Below are 15,304 nucleotides of genomic sequence, written 5' to 3' on the forward strand. Positions count from 1 at the left end.
ACGGAAGGCAGACACAAGGAGAAGAGAACCTTCTCAATTTCTCCCAGGCACCAAGGTCTGGCTGTCGTCCAGGAATATCCGACTGAGAGTGCCATCATACATGTTTGCTCCCAGGTTTCTCGGACCCTTCGAGATCCTACAGCAGATCCATCCTCTCTCCTACAAGCTTCGGCTGCCTCCTACCCTCAAGATCCCTAACTCCTTCCATGTCTCCCTCCTGAAGCCGGTGGTCCTGAACCGCTATGCCAAGATTCCTAGCCCTGCAGTTGCGTCCAGCGGTTCTTCTGATAACTTTGAGGTTAAGGAGATCTTGGACACCAAGAGAGTAGGACGAATAACTTTTTATTTGGTGGATTGGAGGGGGTTTGGTCCTGAAGAGAGGTCCTGGGAGCCAGAAGAGAGCCTCAATGCTCCTACTCTCCTGAAGAAGTTTTTCTCTCGCTCTGGTCCCAAGAGGAGGGGGCGTAAGAGGGGGGATACTGTAACGTCCGTGGTCGCTGTCCACGAACTTCTTTCATCCTGTCGACGCCCTTCTCTCCAGAGATCTGCACACGTTCTGTTCCGCAGTTACCACCATGGTGCGCTCGCAAGCTCAGTCCAGCCTTAAGGAGCCAGAGCGCACACATGTGTGAGATTGAGCTGATTGCTCCCAGATCACCCTGGACTATAAGAAAGGCTCTGCCCCTCCTTGAATTGCCTGAGCGTTGTTGTCGTTACCTAAGTTTGTCTCTGCAAATGGTCCCCTAAGTGTCCACAGTTTCCAGTGTGGTAGGTTCCTCCTACCTTTAACCTGTACCGTGTTATCCTGGTCCAAGAGCTGTAGTCAGTTGGAGTCGTGCTGCTCTGAGTACCTCGCCTGGCCTGCTTCACCACGCCGGGTGCCTGCCTGCTGCCTAGTCCCATCCGAGCCTGTCTTGATACTGTCTGAAACTACCACAGGTACAGCTATACGAACTATAGATTTTGACCTGTGTCCTGTTGGCCAGCTGCCAAACCGTTAAAGCGGTATGGCCCAGTGGGTCCATGCACCCTTCGTGACAAGCATGTTTATCAAAAGAGCAAACACAAGGATGATGGACAATAGGCAAAAGACCCCAGGAAATTGTAAAAGGGTCAATGTTACGGCACTTAAGTTAAGGGATACTACTAGTTGTAAATTGAATATTAGCTACTGTTTGGGCCTGGATGCGCCCGATTTTTCTTTAACAGTTGTAGGTTTAGCATTTAAGAATGCACATAATATAGAAAAACTTGCTGAATTCTTTCGTAATGTAACTGAATGTATGTTTGATGCTTTCAATATTTATTTTACAGTTGATCCTTGTAACCAGCAAGCATATAAGACTATCTCACTGATGCACAAGGTGGAATGTGCCAAGTAATCTGCTGCTACTATATAGATCCAAAAGGCAACATGCAGGTATGAGCAGAGATCCAAATAGTATATGAAATGGGAAGGAAATAGCTCCAGGAACACCAAGAAAAAAAGAATTCATGGTGGGATGGACACTTTCTTATTTATGAACCCAGTTAACTGGTTTAATGGGATAGGTGAGTGGATCACAGGATTTCTACATTTCGCCGCTCAGCTACTTATATTTCTATTGCTGTTAGACCTCGCGTTCAAACTAACTATATGGCCCATAAGTAAATTCCCTTTATGTATGTCCAAAGTGGCGTAAACTGTTACCCATAAGCCAGCTACAAGATCAGAGCTCCTAACCTATGAATCCATATGGATGGGACAAAGAGGTACTGAATATGAATCTGTATAAAGGGTATAGGTGACCAAGCGGGTCTAGTGCCATTACGGGGGAATGGAGTGAGGATGTTTGGTGGAGCCTCCCTGCACCAGCTTGGATTAAGACCCTGGCTGAGGCAGAAGTACCTCTGTAGGGTGTCTGGATCTGCTGTAGATTGAATAATATAAAGATAAACAAAAGAGGGGTCCATGAGAGTAGCATTAACTAGCCACACCACCCAGTAACTGTGTCAGGTCCGTATATCAGGGAAGCTCCTTTCTCCCTGTCATTTCACACCAAATAACCACCTCTGTAAATTGAAAGCTGAAGGCATGCCTGGAAAGAAGTAAACCAGTCAGATGTTTGGTACACAACTTTCCCTTTATCAGAAAAGAGGAGAACTGAACTTTATTCAGAACAAAGAAACACACACACAGAGAGGAGACACATGCCCCTCCCTAGAGATGTGGGACTTGCTTAAGTCCCATTGGCTCCTCAGCTGTAGGTTTTCCTGTACATTCTCCTGCACACTCCTCTTTGCATTCCAGGGGGCGGTGTCTTCCATAGGCGTGTTATGCAGGCTCTTTGTGCTCCATGAATCAAATCTCTTTGTGTAATATACTGAATATAAGGATAATATATAAGGATAATATATATATTTTCAAACAATATACATAGTAATGATCCCTGACAGTCCCCCCTAAAAATATTTTCTTGACCAGCTTGAGACGAGCTACTCCTTATAAGTAACCCCCCTTTGTACCTGGACTTCCAAGGTTTCTGAATGGTCCTAACTGTTCCTATTCTCTTCAGTATACAGGATGGTTGTCTTTAAAGGGACTGTCGGTGTCACCTCGTCTATTTGTGTAAACATAGTGGGAACAGTCTGTTCTACAGCTTTCGTCATCATTTTCCTGATACAAGGGAAAACACAGCACACAAGGACAGAGAATAGTATTAAAAAGACGACTACCACTACTCCTATTTGTGCTAATATTTTCTGCCATCCAGTCATCCATGAGAAATACTGGTCCCATGGGTCGGTAATACCTGAGTTCCTTTTCAACTCCTGAGATAAGCTCTCCAACTTATGTATGGCCATTGTGACTTTTCCTTTGGGCCAGGTGTTGTCGGGGATATACGTACAGCAGGTTGTCCCTATCATTCGGCATACCCCACCTTTTTCAGCCAATATCATATCAAGAGCCATTCTATTTTGGAATGTCATAGTTGAGGTGGGCCCTAGTTGGTCGGCTAACCCTTGTAAAGCATCTCGGGTATAATTTACAAACTGCTGCTGGTTGTAATATATATAATTAATCCAGTCTACATTTTTATTAACAGTAATAATTGGATAAGAGACTCAAATCCTGCCTTCACATGATCTCTGAGCTTCCCCTTGGGGATGCTTCCCTCTTTCTGCGAGGGTAAGATCCTTTCATTGGGTCTTCATTTGAACCTTCACCAAGAATGTGGAAAGGCATAATTGCTTTAGCCAATGCACATTCTCCTTTCCATTGCCCCTCAAGTCTGGTTCAGTATATATCGCCCAAAAACTGCACTTGATTCTGAGTGATAGATGCATTTAATGAGCTGTACTTTGAACAGTACCCTTCCGGAAAGTTCCCTAGGAACCAGCCATTCCCTTCTGTATTGGTGTAACATGTGTAGTTGCCTTTGTAAATGGTAAGTCCTTGGGCTTGTTTGGGTGTCTTGGTGACTATGGGGTATTCCTTTTTCCAGGACTTGCATACTGTGTGGTCTAATGCTACATTGGTGTATAGGCTTAGGAAACATTCTTCAGCATCGTCAGGAATATTAAGTGGTACTATCCCCAGGTGTGGCCGGGCTCCTGCACACACATGGCAGTTGGACTTATTCACTTTCCGTGTCGTGTATTGTACCCACTCTAACCAGACATTATGGTCCCCAAATCCGATTTCTACGGCCATAGTGTCTTCCAATCCTGGGTCAGCCATGGCCAACATTTTTTTATGCATCTGTATTTGGGATAGCAACACTTTTATCAGTCTCTCAGGGTTCAACTTTCTCCATTCTCGGGAGTCTACCATATCTTTTAGTTTGAATTTTCCCATTTCTCTGTTTACTCCCCCATGGGTCCCTAATATGTATGTGTCTTGGTCTGTTTTACTAGGGTTTTCTATGGTGAGGATCAAGTTTAATCCTGACAGACCACAGGCTTTCCTTGATAACATCATTCTAGTTAGAAGTGACTTCCCATTAATGTCTTTCTTTTCTAAGGCACTCTGTGGGCGATATCCCCAATGGTCCCCCGTGTTCCAGCCCACCGCCTTCCAGGATGTACAATGATTGCCGTAATAATTGTCTGTTACACATATATATTGAGTGCCTCGATCACACATGTGATAAGCATTCCAATATCCGCATGTTTGTTTGACACAACTATGTTTGTTTCTGAAGGATGTTACAGACTCAAATTCAAACTGGTATGTAGCTACATGTGTACTAGAAGAATTATACCAAAAAGTGGTCACCCCATCAGCCTGGGAGATTCCTACATGTTCCCCCTCAACACTCTGTGCAATAACACGGAAAAGGATAAGGATGTACATGGTGACAGTCATTCTTTGGAAGAGACCCTCTTGCAGTGCGAGGCGTGTATCCATGTCGGCCTTCCTTCCAGCTTAACTGCAGTGGGCGAGATCAGGAGGACCTGGTATGGACCCTCGAATCTGGCTTCTAAGGCCCCTCTGACGTGTCTTTTCACCAGTACCCAGTCTCCTGATTGTAGCTTGTGCACCTCTGAGACAGAATCTGGATCTGGAATGGAAGAAAACACTGCAGCATGTGTTACTGTCAACTCTTTACTGAGGGAAATAACAAAATTAACAAGACTATCATTTCCTAGACTAAGCTATTGTGGGTAGTAACATCCCATTCTGGGAGGACCCCCAAAGAGCACTTCATATGGGGTGAGTCCTGTTGGCTGTTTGGGGGTATTTCTAACCGAGTACAAAGCAATGGGCAATACTTCGGGTCATGGCAGGGACAGTTCTTTAGTGGCTTTAAGAATTTTACTTTTCAGAGCACCGTTCATTCTTTCCACTTTGCCACTGCTTTGAGGGTGGTACGGGGTGTGTAGTCCGAGATCTGCACCCACCATCTTCAAAATGTCTCTGGTCACATCTGCAATAAATGCTGGTCCCTGATCACTTTCTATGACTTCAGGGATGCCGAATCTGCAGACTAACTCTGTCAGCAGTCGCTTCACAGTGGTTCTTGCTGTCATGTTGGACACTGGTTACGCTTCAGGTCATCCTGAGAACATGTCCACCACCACCAGGACATATTCATACCTTCCACTCTTTGGTAATTGCATATGGTCTATCTGTATCCTTTGAAACGGGTACAATGGTCTTGCCAATTGTTTCTTTGGAGTGGGTTCAGTTCTTCCTGGATTGCAGGTATTGCAGATTTCACAGCTTTGGGTGTATTGCTTAACTGGTGTGGAAATGCCGGGTGCTACGTATAGTTTGTTTATGGCAGCAATCACCTGATTCTTCCCTCTGTGTACTATTCCGTGGGCCCATTGTACTGTAGATGGGTAAAGTGATCTGGGTAGACATATCCTGTTCCCTTTTCTCCAGAGTTTATCCTGCAACGATTGTATCACCCCTGTTCTGAGCCATTCTTCTCTCTCGTGGGTCGGGGTTTGTTTTTGAAATTCCTGGAGGGTCCTAACTCCTGGATTATCCATTTTCTCCCCCTCCTGCTCTTCTTCCTTCCTTTTACCCCTCCTCGTCATTACGTACACACCTGCCTTCTCTCGAGGTCCTATGGCTGCTTGCTTAGCCTCTTGATCCGCAAACAGATTTCCTTGGGCTTCTGCCGTATGGGTTTTCCCATGTGCTTTAACTTTGATTACCGCCACTTGCAGGGGAAGCTGGAGGGCCTCCAGTAAATTCTCCACCGCCTCTGCATTCTTGATAGGGGATCCGGTGGCTGTCTTGTAGCCCCGTATGGCCCATAGCTGACCAAAATCATGTGCCACCCCGAATGCATATCTAGAGTCAGTATAGATATTGACGGTTCGTCCTTCTGCATGTCTGCAGGCTTCAGCTAGGGCTATCAGCTCCGCCTCTTGCGTTGACATGTGCGGCGGAAGAGATCTGGCTGTAATGACCGTGGTAGAGGACACCACAGCATATCCAGTGTGGAAAGACCCCCATTCATCGGCATATCGGGATCCATCAGTGAAGAGGGTAAGGTCAGCATTGACTATCATCTGTTCAGTCACTGTGGGCAAATGCGATGTTTCATGGTGCATTACCTGAAGGCAGTCGTGTTCGTGGGCATCTGGATCATCATGATCCGTCATAAGCGGGGGGTTAGGAGTGTGAGAAGAAAACCCATCTGTATAATCCCCCCACGAGAGAGGAAGCAGTGTGGCCGGATTCAGGATTGTGCATCGCTGTAGGGTCACAATTTCTGGGAGAAGAAGAGAACATTGGAGTCTCATATGCCGCTGTGTAGAGAGATGCTTTTGTTGGCTTTGATCAAGGATGGCTTTGAGATCATGTGGAGCCAATATCGTAACTGAATGTCCTAGAAGAATGTCAGATATTTTATCCAGCAATTCCTTGGCGGCCAGCGCAGCTTTGAGACATACAGGGGCCGCTTGTGAGACAGAGTCCAATTTACAAGAGTAATATCCAATGGGACGGTGTGTCCCGCCATGGTGTTGGGTTAACACTCCGGATGCATGGCCGTGGTATTCTGACACGAAGAGGAAAAACGGTCGCTGATAGTCGAGGATGCCAAGGGCTGGCGCGGAGACAATCAGGTCTTTGAGTCTTTGTACCGCATCCACGGCTTACACAGGTAGATGTGGATTCCAGACTACATCCTTCAAGGCAGCATACAGCGGTTGCATAAGGGCAGAAGCATTGGGAATCCACTGTCTACAGTAGGTGACCATACCCAGGAACGCTTGGAGTTGTTGCACTCCCCTTGGGAGGGGAATATCTCGAATAGCAAACTTCCGGTCTTCTGTAAGGTGTTTCACCCCCTGAGAAATGCAGTGTCCTAGGAAAACAACTTTGGTGGCACACCACTGGAGCTTCTTCAGAGAGACCTTACAATTAATTTTTGCAAGAAACTGGATCAGGCGTAGAGAGAAAGATGATTACTTGTCTGTTTGTCCGGACAACAAAGGAGTAGGTCATCCACGTATTGGAGGAGTGTGGCTTCAGGGTGAGTTCGTATCCAAGGATCCAGGCACATGGAGAGGGCCTGAGAAAAGTGATTGGGTGAGTTCTGTGCTCCTTGTGGCATAACTGTCCAAGTGTACTGAGCTCCCCTGTAGGTGAACGCAAAAAGATACTGACAATCAGGATGTAGAGGGACACTGAAGAAAGCATTGGCCAAATCAATAACCGTGAAGTATGTAGATTCGGGCGGAATGTTACTCAGCAGAGTATGCGGGTTGGGGACCACTGGAGTTTCTAGTACCGTGGCAGCGTTAACTGCTCTCTGATCCTGGACCAAGCAAAATTTATCGGGCTCACCTTTCGGAGTTTTCTTCGTCACAGAGAAGAGGGGGTTATTGGCTGGAGATATGCAGTGGATAAGGGCGCCATTCCGTAGTAGTCCCTGAATCTGGGCTCCTAAGGAAGCTTCTTGTGTAGCCTTCAAAGGATATTGTGGGAGCCGTGGTATGTGCACACCTTCTTTGAGGAACACTTGAACAGGTGGAACGGGTAATCTCCCTATATCTTCCGGGCCTGTGGACCACAAAGAATCGGGGATCTGATTGTAGAAATATTTCGGAATGGGGGTGGGAGGGGGTTGGTGTAGAAGCAAAGGGATAGCCCTGATCTGACAGGTCTCTTGCTGGGACAGAGGAATGTCCAAATCGAGGTACATTCCAGAGTCTTCGTAGCGGATAATTGCGTGAAGTTTTTGTAACAAGTCTGCTCCCAACAGGTTGAGAGGACAGGTATTGGAAACCACAAATCTGAAGAGAATCTTTTGCTGGGCCCCAACAGGTACGGGGGTAGGTGAGCCTAGAAGAAGATGGATTGCCGTCTACACCAACGCAGGAGATATAATCTTCAGATATGAAACTGTCAGCAGGTGGATCCTTAGTTCTTATGACTGATCTGGCTGCACCCGTGTCCACTAGAAAAGGCAAAGAGTGGCCTCCCACCAGGATCCTAACAGAAGAAATAGGTCCAGACTATGCAGTAACAGAGGCCATGGTGGGCACGGGCTTGCCGGTTCCCTACGGTTGGTAAGGGCGTTCCGGAGAGCGATGACGGTAATCGCCTTGAGGTCGTGGATCTGATCGATCGTCCATACAAGTCTTGCAGTTTTGCTGGAAGTGTCCTGGTTCCCCACATCTATAACAGAGGAGGACTTCCTTGGCCCGTCCCGGACCCTGGCTGTCAGGATATTTCCTTGTAAATCTCGCTTGTACGGGTCTGGGCCCGTAAGATCGGTGAGGAGGACGGTAAGCCTGCTGCGGGTAGAGAGGGGGGCGTCGCTCTGCTGGTCTGGCGTACATAATTGTATTGATATCCTGGCACACAGCTACCTTTGTAGACTCCTGTGGGGTGGGGGCTGGTTGCTTTTCAATAGCTTTAGCTATGAGGAGGACCTTCCTGGGATCCATGTCAACATATTCCGGCCTGCCCTCCACCAACTTCTTCTTGAGATGCTCCTTAAGACCATTAACAAAAGGAGGACACTAACAACACCTGTTGCATTTTGACTTTAACATCAAACCCCTGGTCTTGGAAAAGGGATTGTATCCGGGCATAGAACTTCTCCACTGACTCCGTGGTGTCTTGGGTGCAGTCTGAAATACTCGTGGAAGATTCCGTTAACCTATCCCTGGCCCATCCTTGCATTTGACGGCAAAACACATCTCCTGATTCATAAGTTACCTGATTTGGTACTTGTGTATCATCTAAGGCAGACTGGATTATGGGCCAGAAACTATCCCCCGCCTTGATGCTAGTGATGAGTTGCAAATCCTTCCATGCTGCTGAGTATGTCTGTTGAATTTGTCTGTGTCTCCTGTAGAACGGCATAGGATTGTTGTCCGGGTCCGGGAGTTGGCTCACAATCTGGTTCACTTGCGTCGGATTGAAGGCCACATATTTGTTCGGTGCGTCACCTTGGGACGTGGTCGTAGGTGGGTCAGGGACTGGAGGAGAGCCGGGGATGGCGGAGGAGGCGGCTGTGGTAATCCCGATCTCCTGAGGCAGTGCCGCATCGGGGAGTACCACGATGGGTGTGGATATGGGAACTAGAGGTAAGGCTGAGGGGGTGGGTAGACCGGTGGGCGGGGTAGGCCAGGTAACAGTTCATCCGGATCTTCAGGGAACATCTCCTTAAGTAAAGGTGAGGGGATAACTTGCTTGGACATGTTCTGCACAGCCTGCTTCAGTGCTTGGACAGGAACATCATCATTGCTAATTAATCTGATTTCCTCCAGGGACGGCACTGCTGGGTGATGCCGTATGGCCTGAGCAATTGCCTGTGCGCATGCTTGAGGTGGGAACACGAAAATTCCTGCACTAATAGCTGGGAGTGCTATGGTTGTGAGACGTTTATAATTGGCAAAATCCAGAATCCTGCGGACAGTTGTTTGAAGCTGTTACACACAGTGCTCGTGATTCTCGGCCTCATACACAGGGCCTACTGCATGTACTATCAGGGTGCAGGGGAGATTTCCTGGGCCTGTGGATACCAGATCTGTCACTCTAAGTGAGCCTTATTCCTGAACTATGAGATCGCTGTCACGTTGGATTCCGACACCTCCGGCGTATACTATTGCTCTGGCCACCCCTCGCATATGGCGGAGCTTACTATTAGCTGGATTGACAATTGCATCCACTCGCTGGGTGACAATATCGCCCATTCCTGCTATCAACAAAGTGTCAGTAGGCCACACCAGTCTTTTTGCTAATGGTTCCCAGTGCTGTGGGTGTCCACTGGTGGGGACTCTGGTATGTGAAATGTGACATGGCCCGGGATCTGACTGCCCGGGAGGGGGAGCGTACAATCCTCTTTCACAGCATGTAACTCATGCTGGGATTCCTTGTCTTCATCCGGTTCACACTGACTCCTTCTCTTCGCCATTTCACGTTGAAAGGCCGGGCTATTAAGAAAGTCATCTATGGACGGGAAGCGCCCAGTCATGGTTGGGGGGATAATAGGGAAAAGGGGCACAAAATCTTTCGGGACATAATAGGCACCATCTGGTGTAAGGACGGGGTATAGTGGTAATGGTGGCTCTATGGTAGCTTCATGTGGAGTAGTAAGATGGCCGCCGGGGGTGGGAACTTCCTGTGACGTACTGATGTCAGTTCCGGGTGTACTGGGCGTGTCGGTGGGTGCGGAAGGGGTTGGTCTAGGGGTTGGGCTTGGGCAGACTGCTTTGATTGAGCCGGATGTGAGCTCATCAGGGGGTGAGGGGCTGCTCCTTTGTTGTATAATACATATAACATAATATAATGCCTTTCTTATTCCTAACTTCTGCTTCTTCAAATCCCTCTTTGCTGACCGCTATGGCTGTTCTCTGCCATGCTAAAGCACTTTCCATCAACTTACTATCTTCTAACTTCCCTTTGTTCTCACGAATACCTTTTGCCCAATCTGCGGCTTGGAGCCTACCTCCTCTATGGATCCCACACATCCATCAATTTCTTCATTTTACTCACATACTGCTTGCCTTCCCTTCGCTTCACTAAATCATACGAATAGGACTGTCCGGAAACGGACGATCCTGGAGATTTGAATATGGACCGTAAACCATCCATTCTAACAGTCTATGTTATACACGTAATTTATATATCAATTTTGCAGTCTACAATGTATCCCTGTACATCTCACTGGAATATAACAATCCTTATCTAGACTCTCCGGCCTCGCTGGAAATATTAAAATCTCACAGTCTATAGCTCTCCGGTCTATTATATAATCTTTTATTTAGACTCTCCGGCCTCGCTGGAAATATTAAAATCTCAGTCTATAGCTCTCCGGTCTGTTATATAATCTTTTATCTAGTCCCTAATTACCCAGAGGATGGTTAGTCGGGCGCAACTAAGGTCTCACAGGTTTTCAACCTCACAGCGGAAAATATCACCTCTGTCGCCTGAGATAATCCAGGAAATCAACAAAAGGGTTCTACAGATCGCCACAAGACCGTCCACAAACACAGATAAGACGAACATTCATAAAATCAACTCGCTTACCGTGTTGCGGAGGTGATCAAATTCCTTATCAGTGGGCAATCTCGGGTCCTCTGTTTCACCCTGTGATTGTCGGTTATCCGGATTTCGATATTTCCTCGAGTGAGGTCCCATCTGGGGTGCCAAAAATGTCAGGTCCGTATATCAGGGAAGCTCCTTTCTCCCTGTCATTTCACACCGAATAACCACCTCTGTAAATTGAAAGCTGAAGGCATGCCTGGAAAGACGTAAACCAGTCAGATGTTTGGTACACAACTTTCCCTTTATCAGAAAAGAGGAGAACTGAACTTTATTCAGAACAAAGAAACACACACACAGAGAGGAGACACATGCCCCTCCCTAGAGATGTGGGACTTGCTTAAGTCCCATTGGCTCCTCAGCTGTAGGTTTTCCTGTACATTCTTCTGCACACTCCTCTTTGCATTCCAGGGGGCGGTGTCTTCCATAGGCATGTTATGCAGGCTCTTTGTGCTCCATGAATCCAATCTCTTTGTGTAATATACTGAATATATATATATGTAAGGTTAATATTTTTCAAACAATATACATAGTAATGATCCCTGACAACTGTACGTCATCGTGGGAGGTTATTTACCGCACGAGGGTGTATAGTTACTGAGTCGTTCCTGGTGCACACTGTCGGAGACTCCACTCTTGCCGGCCACCGGTCTTTTTCAAATGATTCCGGCAATTAACTCCTTAAATGCGGTGATTGGTTGTGATCCCCGCATTTAAGGGGTTTCTAACACATCGGCAGACCCCAGTCTGAAATCGCGGGGTTTGCCGATGGTTGGTATGGCATGGAAACCGGAGACCAAACAATGGCCCCCGTATCTGCCATGAATTGAAGCCTATCAGGACACAGGAAGTCACTGTGTCGTTCCCGATGGACACTGTTGATGACAGTGTTCATCGGGAATCGGGGGGGTCAGCTGTCCCCAGCTCATTGCCACAGATTTTTGCAATTAACAACTTAACTGCAGCGATCGATTGTGATCGCTGCATTTAGGGAATTTGTAGTATATCAGCAGCCCCCATTCCATCGTGGGGGTTGCCATGGCAAACAGAGGCCGTTGTGCCAGACAACGGCCTCCGGGGTCTGCCATGTATGGAAGCCTATGAGGACCAGCATCTGACAGGTCCTCATGGGCTTACTGTTAGAGTCACTGTGACGTCGCACTGACAGTTGGAATGCATTAAACTAGGCCTTAGGCCTCATTTACACGAGCGTGATTTACGTGTGTATCGTACGCACCTATGTAAGTCTATGGGGCAGTGCAGACAGTGCGTGATTTTTGCGCAGTGTGAGTGCGTTGCGTAAAACTCACGACATGTCCTATATTTGTGCGTTGTTCGCGCATCACGCACCCATTGAAGTCAATGGGTGCGTGAAAATCACGCATGCCACACGGATGCACCTCCGTAGGACGTGCGTTCTTCACGCACCACTTGTTAAGTCCATGTAAATTACTTTAGAAAACTGGTCCAAACAAGCACAAACCAGGAAGTTCTTGAGATTCTTCAATGTGTTTGCCACATAACAACCTCCAGACAGAGAACTGAAGTCATGCCGCGTGGGATGGACGTTGAGAAACTTACCTTGTGCAGGAGAGGCCCGAGATCTGGGACAGATCGGCGCCGTACCATGACCCCTCGGCGAAGGAAGTGGCATGGGACCACATAGCACAGGCGCTATTCAGCAGCGAATGTGCTAAAAGCAGCACACGAGACCGGCAGAGAATTGGTGAGTACATGTCTTTAAAAGATGCAATGTCCTCCCTATTTAAGTAGTGTGTCCCTGTGCATTACTTTAGCAAAATGCCCAACTTTTGTGTTGTGTCTCTGCAGCATCACCGTGTGGAATGTACTTTTCTGTGTAAGGACCGTTATGTCTTTGACAGTCGATGTAATGGCAGGGGGTAGGGAGACGGACAAGTGAGCCCTAATCTACCCGCCACTCTGTCCCTGCCTACTTGCAACAACCCGCCCTAGGCGACGGGGTACAACTGGGCGGCAGTCCCTGCGCTCAGTAAGTGCACGACAAACACGACAAACATACAAGGAACACAAGCAAGGAAAAGGGGCCGTTGCCCACGGCAACACCGTGAGCAACCAGAGTGGTGAACGAGCCGAGTCAAGCCAGGAGTGTGCGAGGTACAAAACGAAAAGCAGAAGAGTAGTCGGTAAGCCAGGGTCGGTATGGAGCAGGATCAAAAATAGCAGGAGCTGTAGCTGGGCCAGGAAACCACAAGGAAAGAAACAAAAGCAATAACAAGCACAGAGGGACAGGAAGTGCAGGCTTAAATAGACCGAGGGCGGGAGCTAGCTGAGTCTGGCCAGGTTACGATAGGCTCTCCCACTCCTAAGCCTGCCAGCCTGAATGGTGGAAGCAGGAGTCAGTCTCAGGGATGTATTCTCAGGTGCTGACTGATTAGTTCTGGGAGTTAACCCTGCTGTGCCTGGCAGATCCTTTACAGTCGAGTTGTTTGTGCTTTAACACAATGAGTGACCATGTTTTTGTTGTTCATCCTACAGTCCAGGATGTTAAGACCCGGTGGAGGAGCTGTAGGGACCAGTTTCGTCGGGAGTAAGGCGACAGAGGCCGAAATGGCGATGGTGCCACAAAGAAAAGGAGGTACATCTATACAGACCAGCTGATGTTCCTCAAGGATATAATGGAGATGCGAGCATAAGTAAATGTACTCTTGCCTGTGAAAATGTTGCTTTGCACATGTCATGTCCGCCAAAAAGCCTTTTTGTACGTTGTTGACTAGTGGTTTCTGATTATGCTTTTATATTCTAGAACGACAGACAATCTTAACGACTCTGAGGAGGCGAGTTACCATGCGGAGTCGCAGCCGCATCATCACAGCAGTCGCCTGCTGCCCCCAACCCCGGAGCCTACACCACAGGACCCTGCGCCAGTGGAGCCCGCCCCACCAGAAGTCCCCCCGGAAGAAATCCCACCCCATCGAGCCGATGCAGTCAGCTGCCAGCCGCCGGTGCGCAAGTGGACGGAAGGGTACTCGAATGCCTGCGTCGTGCGGCCGATGAAGACGGGTACGAAATCTTTGCTCGCAGCCTCGTGCCACTGCTGCGGAAGGTGCCAGACAATAGGCTGCCGCGCCTTGAGTCGGCAATAATCTCACTCATTGACTGCGCAACACCACCCAGCAATCCTCGCCAGTGTTTCTCTGCAATCGAGCATTGGCGAGGATTACCGGAGGCTTCTGCCGGCTCGAATTACCCGGGCCCATCCCAACCAGCCACCCCCAGCGCACGACAACAGCACTATAGGCCAGTGCCTGCACGGTTTTCCCCTGGTCCTCTGCCTGCCCGTGACCGGCATTTTGCTCCATACAGCAGATGCCCAGAAACCTATGCGCCGCCTTTCCCAGGACACAGCTACCAGGCACAGCATCAGCAGCACTATGCTGTAAACGAACATCCCCAGCAGCTCCATGGACAGCATAGTGGTGCTGAAATGGGTGTCTATAGTTCCCCGGCGCATCAATACCACGACTTGTAAAAGTGGCTGTGGGATGAAGCCAAATAACGTTTGTGGTTTTATGCCTGCAATGTTGGTTAATATCGGTCTTGCACCATGTTGGTGCCACGTTTACTTATTTTTTTATTTTATTTTTGCACCACGTTTTTTGTGTGCAGTGAACATAAAAACTCAGGTGTTTCAAGTTGCAATTGCGTGTGCACATTATTTTTTACCCCTCATTTTCAACATGTTTAGATAACTGTATATTACTGTACATTCGCACACTGTTTACCAGGCCCCAAAAGAGTGGCACGTGTTCATTGACTATGCCACCTTTTAAATGCCATCGAGCCCCCATGGTACGGCTCCTGATGGGCTCTCAAAATATGCTGTCAAACTCCCGCACTCGGAGTCCAGATGTGAGAGATCTCCCTAGTGGAATTGGCGGCATAGTGTTGCTTGTGGGTGCATTTGTTAGTATATATTCAGCATCAAAAGTAGCATCATGGATGCGGCAGAAGTTATGCAGAACTACACACGCTTGGATGACACGTGTCACATTCTGCGGTGACATTTGCATTGTTGACAGAAACACCCGCCACATGTTAGACATAATGCCAAAGGCGCAACCAGCAAAATCTACGCGCCAAAATCCAAAAGGCACTCCTTCCGTTCTGAGCACACTAGGGCCACATGTGAGATATTTCTAAAATTGCAGAATCTGGGCAATAAATATTCAGTTGCGGTTCTCTGGTAAAACCTTCTGCGTTGCAGAATTTTTTTTATTACAAATGAATTTCATCAAAAAAAATGTAATTTGTAAATTTCAC

The 15,304-nt window shown here is 47.9% G+C and overlaps 1 protein-coding gene across 2 annotated transcripts; it reads right to left on the reverse strand.

Annotated features, from left to right (window-relative positions):
* Positions 1-2,160: 2,160 nt before the first annotated feature.
* On the reverse strand, positions 2,161-11,489 carry LOC142656367 (uncharacterized). Of its 2 annotated transcripts, XR_012849664.1 has the most exons (3): positions 10,988-11,489; positions 2,506-4,544; positions 2,161-2,363 (listed from the first exon to the last, which is right to left on the reverse strand). XR_012849664.1 is itself a non-coding variant. In XM_075831283.1 (2 exons), the coding sequence occupies exon 2, from the start codon at positions 4,388-4,390 to the stop codon at positions 3,278-3,280; it is 1,113 nt and encodes a 370-aa protein (XP_075687398.1). In that variant the 5' UTR covers positions 4,391-4,544; positions 10,988-11,489; the 3' UTR covers positions 2,161-3,277. The 2 variants fall into 2 exon arrangements, 1 of the variants encoding a protein (XP_075687398.1); XM_075831283.1 differs by having other exon boundaries at positions 2,161-4,544.
* Positions 11,490-15,304: the final 3,815 nt, after the last annotated feature.

This window comes from Rhinoderma darwinii, chromosome 6, assembly GCF_050947455.1.
Source record: "Rhinoderma darwinii isolate aRhiDar2 chromosome 6, aRhiDar2.hap1, whole genome shotgun sequence".
NCBI lineage: Eukaryota > Metazoa > Chordata > Amphibia > Anura > Rhinodermatidae > Rhinoderma > Rhinoderma darwinii.